The 21594-nt window shown below is 27.6% G+C and overlaps 1 protein-coding gene across 2 annotated transcripts in view; it reads left to right on the forward strand.

The window, feature by feature from the left end:
• Window positions 1–21594, forward strand: part of LOC100167765 (lachesin-like) — a 223919-nt gene that overhangs the window by 146961 nt on the left and 55364 nt on the right. For both annotated transcript variants that reach the window (XM_029491271.1, XM_029491272.1), the window contains 2 exons: window positions 7850–7965; window positions 19694–19901. In XM_029491271.1, the coding sequence (XP_029347131.1) occupies window positions 7850–7965; window positions 19694–19901 (324 nt within the window). The remainder of the gene's footprint in view (window positions 1–7849; window positions 7966–19693; window positions 19902–21594) is intronic.

A 21594-nucleotide genomic window follows, 5' to 3' on the forward strand; every position in this document is an offset into this window, starting at 1 on the left:
ATTTTTAAAATATCAATATTTGTTTTGATTAAATTAATTTTGGTACGCAATATTTTTTTTAAATATATCATTTTTGGAAATTTGCTAACATGGGTATGTCTCTTAAACTATTTACTAATCATATCATTTTTAAAATTTTTGTTATATGCTTGAGACTTGAGTAGCATCAATTTTTTTTTTTGGTCAGTTCTTTCAGTTACTTCCTACATAGTAAGATACCTCCACAATAATAGCATAATTTTGGACGGATTGTGGACGATGTTCGTTCGCAATAGTAGTTGTATTCAAACGCCTGAAGCTGGTCGACAAAACGCGGTAGAACTAATAGGTATACCCACCACTCCAGTCGTACAGCGTACGTCATTAAGGGTTTATTATAATAATGTGAGCATAGGTATACACACACATTAAAGGTATAGTAATACAAGTGCACACGTCCCTGTTTCATAATACATATACAATCAGATTTATATTATATAAAAAAATATTATTGGACAAAAAAAAACAGAGATTTCTATTTACGAACAGAGAGTGCACAATCCCATATGATAATATACGTTTACCAAGAATGAAAACAAATACTTTTTTTTGCGTATTTTTTATGCTACTATAATATTAGTTAATTCTACTAACAATATCTTATTTCCCCTTGTTATAATAAATTATAATATAACATGCAAATTAAAAAAAAAATGTGTTTAATTGCTTCGTTAAAAATAAATGATGACAAATAAACACATCAATAATTGACAACTATTGTGGGTGTAATATTATGACTTATGAGGAACTAAAAATCCATAGGATAATATATTTTTACTTTAAATATCTGTCAAATACCAACCAGGGACGTGAGTAAATAAAATTATGAATGGCTGGTAAATTACTAGAATTGCCTAGTAAGTCCCAAAGGCTTTTCAGATATGTCAGAAAATATAAAAAGTTCAATAATATTTTTATTTTTATATTTTTTGAACTTGAGCTCAGCAACTATGTGGCCATTAGCTATTGAAGGGATTATGGACTATGGTTGATAGGGTTTGTATGGTAAGGTTTAGAGATGGGAACGCGGTAAATTTATTTGGTAAATGTACAGATAATTTTTTAACCCGGTAAATATTTTTTACAGTTTTCAAATTCGAGTGACCACTTATTTCAATTGTTTTCATATGCACAACAACGCTATAGTAACATCCATATCTCCACAATGCATGATATAAATATAACTAATTATATACCTAATTATATTTATATCATGCACATGAGATCTTCCAGCAAATAATTATTACCAAGACAATTTTTCACACCATCATCTCTGATTTACTTTAAACAGTATTTTTAGTCCAATATAACTAATATAAGTTAGAGGTGCTAAGCACCCTTTGGTACCCCGGTTGTGTGACAAGGCACACTTATAACACAAATAAATATAATACTTGTAATAAGGAGTGGACGAGTGGTATATTGGTTATATCATTAGCTTAGTTATATAAATGTTATTGAGTTCGTATTAAATGTATTAAATAAAAATATTATAAAGTATTAAAAAATGTACGTACATTTACGTACAATTTCCATCTCTAGTAACGTTGTTACGGTAGGTAAGCAACACGTGTATGTGTGGCAAGGTTTTTGCCACTATGAACCCGGGTGATCACCCATCTGGGAACTAGTAGCAAAGGACGTTACTTACTCTCAATCACATTGACTGACTGATAGCAGCCAAGTAGCCACTAAATAATATTATGGATGGTGTTGCACAGATTCATTTTTTTTTTTTCATTTATAAGCTATAGCATAATAATCACTATAATATTCTTAGCGCATTGAGAAAAAAAATTATAGAGCAAAGAAAACAACATTTATTATTAAACTAATTATTTTTCAAGCCCAATTGATATACCTAAACATATTTTATTCGTGAATAAATATTGAACTAGAATTTTTTGTAGGGTATATAACCTTATAAATATCTGTATGCAAGTATAAATTAAATTTGTATTTATATTATGTTTTCTAAAACGTTATTACGTTAAATATGTTTTGATAATATATAATTTATGGCAGTTATCAACATTAAATTTAATAATGTATAATATCAATGATGAGCTATAAACATTTAATTAAGTATAATAATTTATTATGCAGGTACCTATGCGCTCGTAATCTGTATATGCCATAGAGTGAGTAAAATAATTTTTGTAGTTCATATTTTGTTTGTACACAACATTTAATATCGTGATCTAAACTTTGTATTTATATTTTTGATGTTTACATTTGATAACGTTTGTTTTTATATTTTTTAGGTACCTTTACTTTTGTCTAATTATTTTGAATTGAAATAACATTTTTTTTTTCTATGATTGTACTAGGACTAGAGTAATTTGTTAAAAAATTAACCAGGGAAATCGCTCTGTTTTGAGTTAACCTATCGCCACTGAGAGATCACTATAAAGGATGTTGTTTATTGTGTTAAATTAAAATCCAATTAATAAATCATTGGATAGGTGTCAGACTTTATTTATACACATATTTTATTATTTTTTTATATTACTACATAAAAGTTATTGTTCTACCAGTAATGCGGTAGGTTGAAAAATATTTTTCTAAAAAACATCGCGTATAATAATTTTTAGCCATCATAACATTCATCATTATTATTATTAGTAAAAACCGATGTAGGTACTTATTTAATGAAGGTGTGAATAGGTTCTTCGTATAAATAGCTTAAGTTTAGTTTAAATGATTTTAAAATTCCATAGTATATTATATACAAATTTATAATTAAAGTAAATTAAAGTGGAACGTTTCAAGTTTCTACAATTAACATTTTTTGAATAACAATAAAATAACAAAAAAAAAACATTTGCGGAGTAATCCTTATTTAACGTTTGAATATCCAATTTCATCCAAGTTTAAAATTCAAACGATCATAAACTTACGCTTTACGCTACACTTTTGTTTTACATTTCCAAAAAGAAAACTTATGAGAACATTTTTGTTACATTATAAACGTTTTTATTAAAATTAATATTTTTTTTCATTTTCACCAAAGAATGATTTACTAATATTGTGTGACATTGTTAACATTTTAATATCATTAATCGGTTATAAAAACAAATATGTGACAAAAGGTACTAAAAAAATATATCATTGTATAACCAATAAATTCATCGCTTAGCTCAGAATCCTATAATTGACCTTATACTATTATTATAGTTTCAAAAAATAAATAATTATAGACTTTTTGTATATTCATTTTTGTTGATGGAAATAAAACTTAAATATTAATTTTGTTTTAGGTACCAGATTTTAGTTTTTAGATTAGTATCAGTGTAGAGTTTAAGTATTGTAGTAACTTATAGTATCACTATTTTATTGTTTTCATAATTATTATGTTTTTAAATTAATAGTACCTATAGTAGGTACCTTCCTAAATTATAAACAATTATAATTTTAAACTGTATACACAATCTACAGCTGATATTGTTGAAATAATGAATTAATAAATATTTAAAATCACAGATTGTTCGATAAGAATAATATGTTCAATAGCAGAAAACAATAATTCAGCTAACTTATCTACAAAGTACAGGGTATAGGTATTAAATTTCAGTAATATGTATACTTGACATTTTTAAACTATTTTATCCACTATATATCAAAATTATATTTATTGACTTATAGTATTTGCATTATTCTACTTAAATCTAATAAAATACATTACAATACATTTTTGATCTATAAAATCCTATTTGACCTATTTATTTAAAATTATGATTTTGTTGTTTTATTAATATTTATTTTCTTTTATGTCATACCAACCAACTTTAACACAAGTAAAAATTTAAATATTAAATTTTTATATTCATCAACAAAGTTTAATCGTAATCAATAGTACCATTCTACCATCATGTCATCGACGAGAATTAAACAAGAACATTTTGTTTTAATTAACTCAACTTATCCGTAGGCCATAGCTTACTTATTTTGTTTAGTAAATAGTTTTTTAAGCTAGTTCAACAATATAACTGTATAGGTAAAGTTAGTTCTGAAATTTCTACTAAAACTGAGTAATGGTTCATTGTAGGTTAATTAACATGAATAAATTTCTTTATTCATTTAACTTGAAAATATCTATATAATTAATAGAACAAACTATAACGAGCAAGTATGGAGAATATCTCAAGCATATATTATTTGATTATATTATGTTCTAATAGTTTTCCACTGATATCCTCAAGTTAATATGAATTTATAATCAATCGTGCTAATTTCTTAACATAATTTATAGGAAACTACTAAATCAATTTATTCATTATTAATCAAAACGTAAATAATTAACACTTTGACAGCTAGTTAAGAGAGTAGTTGATTGGGCCGTATTCCAATATCTGTGAATCGAAAACGATTAGACACGAGACCGATATATAAACTATATGTAGTCGTGCATCACTCAACTTAATACCTACTTCATAGATGTTCATTGCCATTTAAACTTAGAATTTTGTCGGCAAACCAAAAAAAAAGCTCATATAATGCAGAGTGATTCTTTCAATAGTGAACCTTGATTATTATATTTTCTAAATGTATTAGAGTTTTTGATTAATTTTTTTTTTTACTTAATTCAAGTCGTTGTAAGTAAATCAAGAAATTATTTTTTGTCGTCATTATTTACGTGTATTTCTTATTTTTGTATGACAACCATTAACATTTTTGATTTTATATTCCAAGGAAGATTATAATTTGAAGAATTTTTATTTATAGTGAGTCAGTATGCAAGTAGTGAATTAGTAATATTATTGTAAATTTTAGTGAATTTTTAAGGTTGAACGAGTGGAGTAATATAATACAGAAGTATCTTGAATAAAATTGGTTTAGTGTTACTCTAAAGTCTAAAACTGTATGGATTAATTTAGATGTCACATGTACAGCATTGTTGGTTTTCAAATGTTTTATATTGTTGAAGTTTAAATGATAATGACACTCAAATTCTCATAATGTATATAATATTATTATATTATTGATAATTAATATAATATAGAGTCCACTATATATAATAACTAATAATAGTACCTATTTACCCTATGTTGTTCAAACTAGTTTGCTTGTATATAATTTTGTATTGAAATTTAATAACTCTACGAAATGTTTTGATACACCTAGGTACCTAATACAATAATATAAAAGCATTATAATATTATAATACGTATATTAGCATATTATATTTTATATAAATTATTTTTAATAACACTTTACCACCTTTTGTACATTTTGACGTTCACCAATAGGATATTACTATCTTTAGTTGCTCGTTATCAATTTAACTCAAACATTATTTACGAAACCAATCAAACAGTCATTCAAATATATTAAAATCTATTACGATATATTCCATTTCCATCGCCCATAAAAATATGCGCACACCATTTCAACTGTATACAAATTGTTGTGTGGAAGTCTTATCAACAATTACGATTTATCGACATCGGGAGCGATGCAGTCGTTCCATGCAAAACAAATTGTGTTATCAACCACACTCGCGGTCTTTGCGACATCGATATTAAACGTAGAATAATTGGCTGTACACAATGACATTGTAACCTACGTAGACTGTAATAATTATTGTGTGATAGATAATCGACACTCGCGGGCTGCTTCAAAAACAAAAATAAAACCAGCACATAGTCCTCTCCGACGACACGACTATAACCGTCGCGGCAAACGAGTTAAGTCAGTGCTGCACCTCACGTTCAGACTCGTCGTCGTCGTCGTCGTTAATTAAAGCCATTAGTTTGAGGAAAACTTCCGAATAAATGTGAGTTTGAGAGCACGCGTATCCGAATCGACGGCAGCGGGGATGGTGGGTGGGCGGTGTCGGGGAGAAATTAAAGAGTTTCCGGACGGGGTTTTCCGCAGTCGTGTTTCGCGTTCGCATAATGTTTACATTCGTATCCGAATCGCTTTGCGAAAGATGATTTTCCATACGCCTTGTATAATTTTCGCGGTGGAAACATACTTTCAACAAAATTTTAAAAGTACATCATTAAAGTACTACCTACGGCACGCGAGCTTGGTACGTGTGCCACCGCCACTCCACTATAACGCTACATGAACGGAAAAGCCGTTTCCGTCGTCCCCTATTCTGGTTCGAGGAAAACAAGACCAAGTCTAACGAAAACTCCACCGAAACCGTGTTGCAGCGTGGTAAAATGTGCTATTGACATTGAGTCTTTCCAGTGGTATACGGTTGAAGACTTGTTACCATATACCTATAAACTAACGGACAGCGCTTGGAGAGAGAAGTCAAGGGTACGATATCGAGTGAGCGAGAAAAGAAACAAAGTGGTAATTTACATGGTAGCTACTGCCAAATAATAAATTGCATGTTACAATAAAATCTACCGATATTGTTAAATTGTATTGCTAACATAATAACATATTTGTGGTTACCATACTTGTGGGTCTATGGTAATAACCATATTACTGTGGTAATTTGAAAATAGGATGTGTATGCAGTACTCGTATATACGTATTTACTGTTTATCTATTTTTACTTGTATATTATTTACTATTTATTTATATTGCGCACACATTATAAATTACCACCTTTTAATATATGTGTGTTTATGGATAAGCACATATATAATTATTATACATATAAGGATTTAACTATATGACTGCAGAATTGTTAGGTGTTCGATGAGCGATGGAAGGAGAAATAGATTTAATGTCGATTTAATTATAATTATTAGTATTAATCAAGAACACAATTAATAAATTAAAGATATTTAAAAAGTACATTTATCATTTAAGACACACCACACGTTAGGTATACTGAACATATAATATTATATCCCTCGTCACGTATGACTGCCACCGGGGGCATACGCAGGGAGAGCGCTGTTGAGTGGATCGGATCGATGGTCGATGGGTATCTTCCGAAACAGTTTATTTGACAAAGAAAAAGGGTATAATAGTATATGAACATCTGTGTGGCTGTATAATATACATTACACAATATTATAATAATATAGGTATATGTTAGGGTTATGATGATGACACTCTTTTTAGAATAGTATATTTATGAAGAGTTATCATTATATTACCTATTAATATTAAGGCGGGTTTCCGCTATACACGTTCGCCGTGTACACGAAAAAATGTTCAGCTATGTCCAACAACATGGTATCGTGGTTAATCGTGTGGTAACTTAACCTAACCAACCAATCACAGCAAAGAATTTGTATGCACTTACACACTACGTGTATAGTGGAAACCCACCTTTACATATATTTTTATGGTTGGTAAAAAAAATGGAAAAAAGTATTTCCTCCATGATAACTACTTTATGTTCTTTCTCTCTTCGTGCTTTTATCTTTCTTTCTCAGTTATAATATGATTCCTAGAATTGATGGCAGGGCGGAGGGGAAATGCTATCCATTAGTTTATTGGTCTATGTTTGTTCCCAACACGTCGCCATCGTCGTCGTCGTCGGCTAATCGGCTGAATTAAGTTATTATTACAGACTATGATGTATTTTCGAACGTGTTTCAGAATGTTGACGAAGCTTTGATTAAAGGCAAGTGTAAAGGTACTATTATGATATTTATGCGTGGGTTGAGTTTTGTATATACGACGATCAAGGTTGCGTGATACCAGATTAAAAAATATACCTAGGTCGGGCTAGCTACCATAATATTAGGTATACAAATTATAAAAACGTGTAGGATGTTATAGTTGCAAATTCAGTTATATACACAACAAATGTCTGTAAAAAGGATCTAAAAGTATAGCGATTTGTTTTATTTTTTTAATCAACTCATATGTTTTTGTTGTCATTGTGTTATAGACGTGCAAAAGGATGGACCGGAGCCAGAGTTTTTGAATCCCATGGAAAATGTCACCGTTGCTTTGGGGCGGGAAGCGATTTTGGTGTGTTCGGTGAAAAACATCGGAGAACACAAAGTAAGTTTGAAAAAAAAACTATTTTGTTGCTTACTAGTTACTATAGGTATAGGTGGTACTACCCAAATAAAATCGATAAATAAATGTTAAGTAAACAATATATATTCCACGCATCATTTTTTAAGCATAACACTAAGAGGATAATAAACGAAATCGTATTTGTTTATTGGTCACATAGCAAAATATCTATAATAATATGTATATTATAATATTATGTACTCAATCTATAAGTTTATCTACTTATATTATATATTTACAAGTTGAGGTTGATTACTACGGCCTATGGCCATAGAATGGCCTCAATAGGAATTTTATTTTTATGATAATGTCCTATGTGCTTTTATAACATAAAGACATTAGACATATCGTGAATTGTGATACATAGTGCACCCTACTTACCCCACAAAGGTTAAATTTAATTTTTTATTTGCGCTTTGGATGTAGGTACATATTGTGGTTTTTAAATTATTTTTACCCTAACAATAAACATATTTGTTCATATTTAGTATGATTGAAATTATCAAACCTCATGTATTAGTTAATAATATAGATCCCTGATCTCTCATTTCCGTGATATAATAATAATTTGTTATAATATTATGAAAAATTAATTAATGTCTTTATATAATATGCTTTTTTTTAGAACTATGATGGAATTAATGTCTACGAAAATAGTAGAACTTTGTCAGTTTTTAAGGCAATGTATATAATATCTGTAAATTTCCATTATTGCAATATTTATTATCGTTCATATCGCTGGTTTTTGATCACATTATTTATGTTTTTATTATTCTTCATATATATAGAGATCTACTAACTATTATTATAACTGTAATAATTATGATAAGACATGTATTCTAATAAAATATCACTTTTTAATTTAATATCAGTGGTTGTTGGACGTTTGGGAATTAAGGGTCATAAACTGTCCAATTCGTTATATAAAACCTCCTCATTTATCTTATTTTCTCTTTCCACATTTATTTCCCTAGAGTTGTTTTATATAATTAAATATTCATACAAACTTGCAATGCAAGTCTAAATAGAAAATAAATTATCTAATTATTAATATTATTACCTAAAAGATAAAAATATTTACCAAATATTTATACATTTATCGGCTATTTTTCATATTGTACATCAGATGAATACATCATTGTATTCATAAATAATTTAAAAATAAAAAAACAACAACTGAATTGATAAAAATGTATTATATTATTTTTATTGGCATTTACATGAAATTTACCATTACAATATTATTTTATTTGGAATTAAATGAACGCAATTTATTTTTTTATATTATTTTTTATGCTTACACCAGATCCATAAACTTATTTGAACTCTACGTCTTACTAAAAGTTATCACTCTTTATTTAATTATTGTTCGCAATTCATCATAGTTACGCACTTACGCGTGAGAATATAATTAACAATAGTTGACAATTAAACAATTAATGTTAAATGGATTATACAATAAGGTCTTTAATTATGGGGTACGTACATTAAACATTGTATATAACTTATACTTAAATATCGACGTTATCCAACGTATCATTACATTATAAGAAATAAATAAATAATCAAATAATACGAAAACAAATAATACAATATAAATTAGATAGTTCACGGCATTATATAGTGTCTTTGCCGCCGTCGAACATTATTGTCTCTGCCACAACGGTGGATGCAGATTGTAGTGGAGCACAGAGAGGAGAAGAGAGGTCGTCGGGTGTTCGGAATAATATAACAATAACGCCCCGAGTGGTGCTCGTAATATTATACACACAGTTGGTTGACTCTGTGAAGTTTCCAGACACGTGTTGAACGTTATTTATTTGCTTATTTTTGTTTATTGATAAACATGTTATAGCCAGCCAGTCACATAGGTACCTTTAGGGAAGGGTTTTTTTCCCATGGACCGTTCGTGCTCGGAATAACCTCTTCCGCATTTCCATCCCCCGACAAACGCGCGTCTAATAATAATAATAATAATACATATAAAACTTCATATTTATTTGATATTTTATCGCTTACGGCGGCGCCCTCCTAAGCCGCCGGTCAACCGTTGTGCCATGATGCGAAACCGTTGTGTTTTTGTTCTGAGGCATTGTCACGCACACGGCATTCTCATGATAAACAATGGTACTGGGTTAGAATAATTAAGAGAAAAATAATATAACGATAATAAGAATAGTACATTGATATTATACGCTTGTTTAATAAAAAAAAATAGACGGTGAGCCCGATGCCCACACTCGACTTGCAGTCATGTTTAATTATACATTTCTGTTTTCCGTTCGTTTGAAGACGACGTCGCGGGAACGACTTATACTAATTTAGCAGGAACGGTTTGGTCCGTCATGAATAAAACGTCTTATAAAATCCTTGAAATAAAAATATTATAAGCTGAACAGTGGGTTGTTATCAATGTTTCAAAATACCTGTGCGAGTATGTTTTAGGTTGGTATACTACAAAATAGGTATACACTCAGATCTCAAAGTGGGGGATTGGGGTACAGAAGGGCGGTATCCCTCTACTCTCTTGTTAGATGAATAGAAGAATTTTATGATGATATCAGGAAATCTGAATTGTGAGGCATCGGGGGGATGTAAGTGGGGGACTCCATTTCAGCCACTGTATACGGTGTGGCCTCCTTTTCGGCCAAAATGTACCCATCCCTTTTCGACCAGTGTCACTTTTCGGCCAAAACTTACTGTTCCCTTTTCGGCCACCACCTACAGTTTTCTTTAAAATTTACAATTATAATAACTGAACTTAACAATTTTTATATTTAATTAAATATGATTGTATCCAAAAATGTGATTTTTTTTTTAAACATTATTATTTACAACTGAAAAAATAAAACGATTGGCAATAAACTGTTAAAACATGTTACAATTGATTACATTATATTGGTATTTATAATGAATCTTATCTCTTACATTATAATCGAATAAAATGTAATATAGTCATATAATACATTAATACATATAGGTAATATGAAGATATATAATAATATTTATGATAGTAAAATATGAATTCATGAATATGTCAAAATATTAAGATTTCCGATTACAAATTAATTAATTCTTAATTAATTTGACTAAGCTAATAATATGTTAAACCATTTTATTGCCAATTGTTTTATTTTATTATTTTTTCACTCAGTTGTAACTTATTGTATGTAAGAATGTTTATCAAAAAATCACATTTATGGATACAATCATATTTAATTAAATATAAAAATTGTTAAGTTCAGTTGTTATAATTGTAAAAGGAACAATATGTTGTGGATGAAAAGTAACACTGGCCGAAAAGGGAAGGGTACATTTTGGCCGAAAACGGTGACGCCCTGTATACGTACTATACATAATACCTACTTTATTATAATTGTGCTGCTTCATGCAATTGTAAGAATTTAATTTTTAAATATTTCCACAAAAATATTAAGACATATGACAATTTATAATATTATTAATTCAATTTACTTTTTTATAATCAGAAACCCAGTCGACATTTCAATATCAATTATTGTATATTTGTTCGTAATTGAAAATAAAAAATATAATAGGTATCTACTTTCTGTCAGTCTCAGTAAATGGTGCTCAATTATGTTTCAAATGTTCGTTAAAATAAATTTTATAATAATGCAATCTATTGTAGTTTTAAATAATAATATGTTGGTAACTGTGTTTAATATCCAAGGATCTATTGTATCTGCCATTTATATTTTATGTTCATTGTCACTTAAATAATTATATTTTATTTATACTTCAGTAACTCCACCTTCCTTTTTTTTTTGCTCAAAATATATTTTTTAAAAATCGTAGTACGTATATTAATATTTACGATTTATTTTAATTGTATTGCATCCTTTCTGAATAAATTATATATTTTTACTATAGAAAGCAGACTTTTATCTCGGTAGACTAACATTTTAGGACTATTTAGAATAGGTAATTTTAACTTACGAATTAATTTAATTAAGATTTGCAAGCATTTTATTATATAGTTCTTTTATTATTTTAGTATTCGCAATAAGGTTTAAAATTTCAATTTTATATTTATTATAAGGTGAAATGATTATATTATTATATGGTTTAAATAGACAACATATTTTAAGTTTAAAAATCATTCATATTTAAAATAAAAATCATAAATAATACTAAAAACGATATTATAATTCCAAATAGTTTAAGATTTAGTGCATTTATGAAAAGTCCTCTTTGAACCAGATTTAGTCGAACAGAGTAAAATTTGTATGCTAACAGAAAATGAAATCCTATAAGGTGCTAGTAAAAAGAAAAGCTTTTAAAACGAAACGACAGTATGTCTAACATCAGATGGTAGTTTGTATAAGCAAATCAAAATTCGATTACCATCGAGTGTATTACTGCTGAGTTCTGGCAAGAATCGGATACTGACAAAATCACAACCACAATACCTATGCAATTATTTTCAAGAATGAACGATAGTGACATTGTCTCTCAAAAATAAAAAATTCAAACATAGAGCATTTAGATTGAAGACATTCACAAAAAAAATGTTATCACAATAGTTATAATACTGTCGAAATTATACTTGTATATTTTGAATAGGTTCTCTACTTATCCGAATTAGGAAGACCAAAATGAGGTTGCCATATTTTAAAAACTATGATACGCATCGCTGGCGCACCTGATTTCTGATGGCCAGCGAAATTGTGGGTAGGTAGTTCAAAGTTTAAAATCATAATTCTATAAGATACATCGAATTGATTATTGTCTGACAAAATACGAACACTTCATATCAACTATAAAACGTTCAATTAGATACATCATACAACACATTTCATGCTTGAATTCAAATACAATATTATTCTGAATTTTTTGTAGAATGTCGGTATGGAAATTAACAATTTCAATATCATAGATTTTACAACATAAACTTCTGTTAATTTTATATTCCATGTAATCTGAAAGAACTAATTATGTATTACAATGATGTACATAATATTGTTTTCTCGGAAAATATTTTTGGTATGTTTAAATAATTGATCAGAATATTTTAAAATACACTCATATGGATGGAAAATTTGGTATTTATGCCACGCTCAATATAGAACTATTTTTGAAATTTCTTATTAAAAAAAAAAAAATTAAAAACATAGAATAAATGCATACATAATACAAACATAATATTATGTTTAATACAAGCTTTGACAGACCTTGACAAGCTTTACAACAACAAATTATTAGTTATGAGATAGCGTCTACAATTTCCCACCCAACACCATATTATTATATTTTTTTTAATTTCCAAATAACGATTTATGCTTAGATCTTTATATAATCAACTTTTAATACCAAAGAAAATAAATTGTAATTCTATTGTAACAAGATTTACTACACGTAGTATTATGTAGACTAATACCATTTAATAGTATATAAAACATTTTATATGGTCACGTTAAAGTCCATATTAATTTATTATTAAAATAGTTTTATATGTCACCTTGTTTCATCATAAAATTGTTTGAATCCTAATTTGTTTGTAATTATAATGCATGTTACATTATTATATACATTATATTTCACCTTTGTCAGTTATATTTAAATAATAATATGCCATTGTAAATTTTTAATATAGTCATACCACTATTATACTATGTTATAAATATTAACGTCACACTTTTTAGTCGGATAACCCGATATCACAAGGTTGGTCGTATTTTTATAACTTAAAAATCAAAATAATAACGTATATTATATCATTAATATAAATTGCAAATGAAATTATGTTTTATGGATTTCTATAGTTGTCTTCAATGCATTATTTAAGTCCATTAAACAATAGCGTTTCCTAAAACACTTGAAACAGTTGTGGGCCATTTTTAAAATAGCCATGTGATTTCCCCGCGCAAATATTGTGCAAAAATGTTTAAAATACCTCACGTTTTCTGATCATTTTCACTTACTTTTATCGGCAAACAAAGAGGTAGCAACACCGAAATAGAAAAGAGTGTGTCCTGTAAGGCCATTGTGCAGTAGAGTCATACGCGTTTTGAATACGAAATCCGATTGATAGAAGTCCGCTATACGAAAGAAAGATGGACAAAGTCATTTGTGAACCCAATTCATTTTTGACACAACTGTCGAACTACATAAAATGTGTATATAACTACCTAAAAGAAGTTTGTATTTTTTGTATTTTTTTTATAAATTTTACAAGTTCAGACATGTATTTTGTTACATTGATAAGTTTTTTAAAATAACATGAATTTCATTTAAATATTTGTACAAACAAAAAAATCAATAAAATCTTAAAATTATGAAAAAATGTATAAGTAATAATATTATACATATAGTGAGCAAAATATTTTAACAATATTATGATAAAATAATGTTGATGTAGAACGTCGTATTTATGAATAAATATTCCGTCTAATAGATTTTCTTACCAAAATTAAGTGTAAACAATTTAATATACACTTTCAAACAATTATTTAATAGTTTCAGAAAATGTTTTTTGAATATTAGTATGTTAGTAAATATTATATTACATTTTTATCTGTATATAGTAAGGTTATATTAAATGGTAAACTACTATGATTTCGTTTACTTGATTATATTATACGTTTAAATATATTTATATAATTTATTTTTATTAATGTTAAAGCCTAGGTTGCTGGACTTGAGATTTTTTTTTTTTTAAAGATCACAAAGTTTTCAATAATTACCAATACATATATTTTTTACAACCATTGGGTTTATTTTTTTAAAAATTGGACAGTAGTGTAATTCGGGAAGAGCAAGTGTGAAACAGTGGATTCTCGTTGAATTCTATAATATGGAACAGCCGGTTTAGTGTATGAACAGACGATAAAAACGCTTCCACCCTAATGGGAACTTGGTAACACCATTAGACTATTTACATATTATTATTTTTGAATCAACATAAAATAAAATCGCATTTGTTTTATATTATTATATAATTCAATAGTCAATGCACATCCTCCATCATTGTTTCACTTGTCATCATAAATATAATACATATAATATGTAAATGTATTATATATATTATAAACGTTCAATTATTATATTTTATGATTTGTTTTATATTTAGTATGTTTATATAATTACAACGACTGTATAAAATGTATACAATTTTCATGACTAAATGAATGGCCAATACAACTTTATGTGAAAATAAATCAAACTTAAATAATGTCATTCAACACTCTCGGTGAAAAAGTTTAAAATATGTCAAGTTATATAAAAAAAAATGGTTTTTTTTTATTTACACAATATGATCTATTATGGTTAAAGTTGTTTCACAAGTGAAGAAGGTATTTACTATTTGTACATACCGACCTGTTAAAATGGTAATACTATCGTGTTTAAATGTAGTAAGATACATTTAGTGTATGAGCGTTTATTATTTTCATAAATAACTTTTCGTTTTTCGAGTTGCTATAATTAGATAATAATGTAGGTTGGTTTTAAGGGTGCAAATTTTAAAACAGCCTGAAACTTTGGTAGATACCACTTGTTTGTGATACGCTTTACGCATTTGTGACAACTACTTGAGATTACCTAAGGCGGTAATTTAATTAATTTTGTATATCAACACTGCAGTGAGCGTAGTCTATACATGCGCAAATTTTTAAGCATTTTAGTTATGTACCTAATTATACATTTTAAATTGCATTAATAGATATAGTGTTTGATTCATTGCAAAAACAGTACTTTACATAGTATTAGCCACTCGAATGTCATTCGAATGTAACCCCCCACACCGCCCCCATTCTACAATTATATTAATGAATACAATTTATGATTTAATTTTAATTAATATTAGCTATTATTTCCACGGCTATAGTAAACTGTTATTTGCATTAAATGCAATATCTCTTTTGAAAACACACACGACGTGTATGATTCATTGTTGAATACTATTTCAATTGATACCACTATATCAGTAAGCACGTGCGTTTGTTAAATATATTACTGTCAACATTTACATTGCTCACGCAATACAGTATTGTAATTAGGGTACTAAAGTACCAAAACACTAATTGTTTGTAGCTTTAACTCAGTGCTGTATATTATACCATAATAACCTTTGAAATTTGTTAAATTTAAAATTAGTAGAAAACAACATCAATACGGAACATTGCAACGAAACGACAGAAAAAAACCATAACACTGAATTTTTGACTTTTGAAGAATAAAATAAACAGTTGTATGTGTTGAGTACATGATTTACTATTTCGAATTTCACTATAACATTACGAAACTAGCATAGGGACGAAGATATTATTACTATATAACACAAAAAAACCACTATCGGAGAGTGACGGAAGTGAAATTGTGGTCGGTAACACGACTCATTCCAAAGAGCCGACACAAAGTCAAAAATAGCGCAAATACACAATTGTTATAGAGCTCAGCACAATTTGGACGCCAAAACTGGTGTGACGTATGAAGGAATCCCATTTATATTATTCCCCAAAAAGTTCTTACGGTAAAAGCAGTGTTTATAGTGATACCAAAATACGACGACGATCGTTAAACTCACGACGGCTTATTAACTGACAAAATAAATATCTTTCAAATGAGACATGCTTTTTGAAATGTGTCGCATATTGGAAAGCCCAAACAATAAAATAACATAGAATAACAAGACAGAGTGACAATATGCCATACTTTAATTTATAATTTGATTCCCTTTTAAACTATTAGTGGAAATAACCATTAATCAAATTGTTGTTTTATGCACGTAATTCTAAGATTCCAAAATTGAGAAAAATATGAGTTTTTTTATATGTACCTAATGGCATTGAATTATAATAATTTGGACCTAAATAATCGATGAATTTTTGACGAAAAGATTTTTTGTAATAAACTATTTTGACACCAAAAGCCCTCAATCCCCTTCTTATTCTTATATTTTCCACATAAAAAAAAAGATTCATAATTTTTTATATATTTTATGTAATAAAATAGTTATCTTTTTGTATACTATCTCGACTCATAATAATAGTATATTATTATAATGCTCTTCCGTATGATTCAAAAATGAGAATCAAGTGTTTTGTGTTTTAATAACTACTTTCCTCCGTATAAAGCTATAATTATTATTATAATTTTTAATAATTCAGTACACTCATCTGCGAGTGCTTTAACTATAATTTACGAGTTAACGTTTTCAGAACGCTCCAAACATCTGGAGTAAGGTATTGACGTAAAAACTTTTGTGATTTAAACAATATTGTGTTCACATTATAGATGTGGTTAAAATGTCGGTATATTGTCGGTATATTCGGCTCTTGATTCGTACGTTATTACTTATTACAATACCTACCCACACATATTTTACAATTAATAAGGCGACCACGAACTAATTAAATAGATTAAAATATTATATGATATCAAATTTTGTCACGTCTTTATTTAATTAAAAATAAATAATAATGAAGTAGGTAGGTAATGAAGAAAAAAAAAAGCATTAATTTATTGTTATTTCACAGACGCTGCATAATAATAAGCTAAATGTTTTCATGTAAAATATGTTGTATACATTTTTAGCAACACAATACACCACTCCAATAAACATTAAGGGAACTTGGTAAAGTACGCGTTTAAGCATTAATTCATATTATTCTCAAATTCAGGAGGTACATTAGTGAAAAATATTAAGAAATTCAGGCTATTTTAAACACTTCCCCGTATACACACGTTTTCGTTTATATAGATATTTAATGTATAGATAATATTATATTTATAAAAAAATAACAAATTGACTTACAAAATCTTGTCCAAATAGGATAAATAATTTCATATCGATAAAATACAAAAATGGTAATAAAATAGATAATAAAAAAAAGAAAACTATGAAATCGAAGTTGTTATGTTTTGTTATATCTCTCCAAGTGAGCCTATACCTATAGCAGGTAGGTTAAGTACATATATATATATTGTATAAGTATATATGTATTTGTGTGTTTGTATATAAAGTTGATGTAAACTTCTTATGGTAACAAATTTACAATAAAAATGTATATACCTAGTCAATACAAATGTCTATTTAAAATATACCTATCGAGTTAGGGTTTAAAGTAATTTGTCTAATATATTAAGTAAAGTTGTGTTCGTGGTATTATTTTACATTTACAAAATCATAGTATAATGAAATATCGTACCTATGGAATATATTAATAAGTAATAACGTTCAAACTTCAAGGGGATGAGAATAAAATAGCGCAAAATAAAAATTACTCATACAATACGTATACAATAAGTAATAACGATAACAATGCGATGTAAAAAGTCTTAATGGATTCTCAGAATAACTGTAATGGTCATAGACCATAGTAGTAAAAGCATGTATTGCAACAAATTTGTATAAGATACAAACATATACAACAGGAAGTTGACAAGTTTTGCTGGTGGTAAATAGTGAAAACTTATATATCGTTCAGAAAAAAAAATTTGATTAAATCATGGTATAAATGGTAAATATTTCTAAAATTAATTTAGTATGACATATAAAATATGTGCTATACCTACGTTAAACTTGATTGGCTTATAAATATTAAATACATAATAACTAATATTAAAAGGGAAATTGATGGAATATATATAAAAATAATAATATTTATAGTAAGTAGATACAATATATTTATTAATAAACATTACAATTAGCTAGGTGTACTAAATATTATAAAGCCGAGTTTGTATGTTTGATTGTATAATTTTTAGTTTAAGTATCTATGAAGTTGCCATTAGATAAACAGTAATTTTTTTTAGACTATCTGACTAACGAGCGCTATGGTTTTTTTTTTTTTTTTAATAAAATAATATTACTAAGGTACATTATTTTATTGTTTTTATTCAATTGTTCTACTAAAGTCAATGTCCTTAAAGCTTATCATGTAAACAAAAAAACTACGCACATTTGTTAAAATTGTAATACGTTTCGTTGTACAAATTAGACCTTCTGTTATTTTTATTAAATATCGACTTACTACAAGGTGTCGTATAAGTTATTAATAATAAATGCTTGGAAAAAAAAATTGAGCATAAATCCTCGATAAAACTTTATGAACTTTGACAAACATTAATTTTTTTTTCCTAATTGACGTACTGGAAAAATCAATAACTTAATATGTACCTAGTAAATATTAGAATATACTATTATAACAATTACATATTAACAATATAATAAATGCAATGTTTTCTGAAAAAACTAGATCAATCTAGGTACCGTAATACTTATAATAAAATAAATTAATTTAATAGCAATTTCTAAAAACCTATCATAAATTAATATATTTAAATCGTCTTCGTTCACAAACATTTTTCGTAAACAGTGACTTATCATTGCATTACAATTTGACACATACATTAAAAAGGCTTACTCAATGATGAGGTATACTTGCAACTACTTTACAGCGTTGGTTGTCTACTTTTTATTTTTTCCCCGAATATTTTAAAAAGTCCTTAGAATATTCAATTTTTGCAACTTCCATCAAAGTTGATGATCAGAGCATTCTTTCTACTACAAAGTGTTTACGTCTTCGGACACAAAAATAAAAAACCCACATCATTGTAAAATCAATACATTCTGCTCAAAATCTTAAAAACTATATTTTTTTCATTAATTGTATAAGGATATAATTATTATTTTTGTGTAACTAATCAATATGTATAATATGTTTTTTTTTTTTTTTTTATCAAATAGGTTGGCTGGTTAAAAGCAGAAGATCAGACCATACTAAGCTTACATGAACGTGTGGTTACCGAAAACCGAAGGATAGATATAGATGTGGATAACAACACATATTGGAGACTCAAGATTCGGCAACTACAAAGATCCGACAAAGGATGTTATATGTGTCAGATTAACACGCATGTTATGAAGAAACAAATTGGTTGTGTAGACGTGAAAGGTAATTTTTAAGGTTTATCTTATATTATGCTTACATCACAACATGAATAATTAATACGGTAAAACAGATACCTAACTCATAAATCATTTTTAAATTGCCAAAAACAAAAATGTAATATCATGTTCGTTGCTGGTATGAACATCGAAATTGAACCTATGTCTTAGCATGTAAACTATAATGTTATTATTCAAACGTTTAATTTTTATTTTTCAACTCGTTAATCATAATTCAAATATTATATTATTATCGTGTTATCAATAAAAACAATAATAAAATAAAAATAAATTATACTAACAGAATGTATTTGATTAAAATAGCGAAATATTTATAACGATATTATTTGTACAAATTATTTTTCAAATATAATTTTTCTTTACATTACGTCTTGATGATGTAGTGTTTATTATATCATGGAGGACTTGAGGTGTAGCCATGTAGGTGATGTGATAACTTCATCATAGCTAATGAATAAAGAATAGGTAATGATTAACTATTTTATCACCTATACATTGTTATGACCGTATGGGATATACGTATATATCATGTCCGTATATATATAATAATAGTGAAGTATTGTTTATAATAAAATTATTAGTAATGAAATCTTAAATTTCTGTCAGAAATAATATATTTTATGAAAAGAAAAAGACAATCGAGGGAATAGTATGAGAGTTGTCCAAAAGTACTGCGTTACTGATTGCAGCACCATATGAATTTATATTTTATTATTACTTTTTTTTCTACGATATTTTGATTTTCGTCGTTTCAGTCACGTTGGTTGGCGTTGGCTGGCACACATATTTATTATAATTTTTGGAAAAAAAAATCCAAACACTACGTTTAATTATTTATTAATGCAACCACTGAAAACATAAAAGCTTTACGGGTAGTGCGATATATAATATATGATAAATGAAGTCGATCGAATTTATTTTTGTCTACGATTTATATTGAAATTTTTCTGGCTGTCATAATATTTTTATCCCCATTGTTAAACGGTATTTAAAATGTCATCGGCTGTGGAGTTACTGGGCACCCCGTTGTTTACAAGAGAATTATACGAACGATCGTTGGTGCACTGTAGGCGTAGATAGAATATGCGTAGGTACCTTATAATATTATATAGGTATCTAATATATGCGATTTGAGTTCCCTGAAAAAATAAATTACTATAAATACCTAATGGTATTTTAAAATTGATAAAACTATTATAGCGTAAATCGGTTTACTAAAGTGCAGTTTATAAAACGTTTATTTATTTACTTTTTTTTTTTATATATATATTAAGTGACTAGCTACCTAGAAAAAAATGTATTACGTAGTATAGGTATTACTTATTATATTATATTCTTATAGAATTTTACGTAAAAAAAAAAAAAAATTATATAAAATTAAAAATGTAATAAACTGACCGGTATTAGAATGTTCGTTCGTAAATAAATTCCTAAAGTAATATTATATCTGTAGAGTTTTTTTTAAAAAATATTTACTGATACTCTAACTATAGCGAAATATATGTTTAAATAGAAAAATCTTATCGTTTAATGTAGCCGTGTTTTTATCTCTAAGCCCCCATAAAAATAATTCTGATTGTATGCGTTTTAACGTCATACAAACAAATTCGTTTCGTTACGATTTGATTGTCGAAATCGGTGCGACAGAATACACTACGATGCGGTCGAGTGATGCGGCA

The sequence above is a fragment of the Acyrthosiphon pisum genome, chromosome A3 (assembly GCF_005508785.2).
Source record: "Acyrthosiphon pisum isolate AL4f chromosome A3, pea_aphid_22Mar2018_4r6ur, whole genome shotgun sequence".
In the NCBI taxonomy this organism is placed as follows: Eukaryota; Metazoa; Arthropoda; class Insecta; order Hemiptera; family Aphididae; genus Acyrthosiphon; species Acyrthosiphon pisum.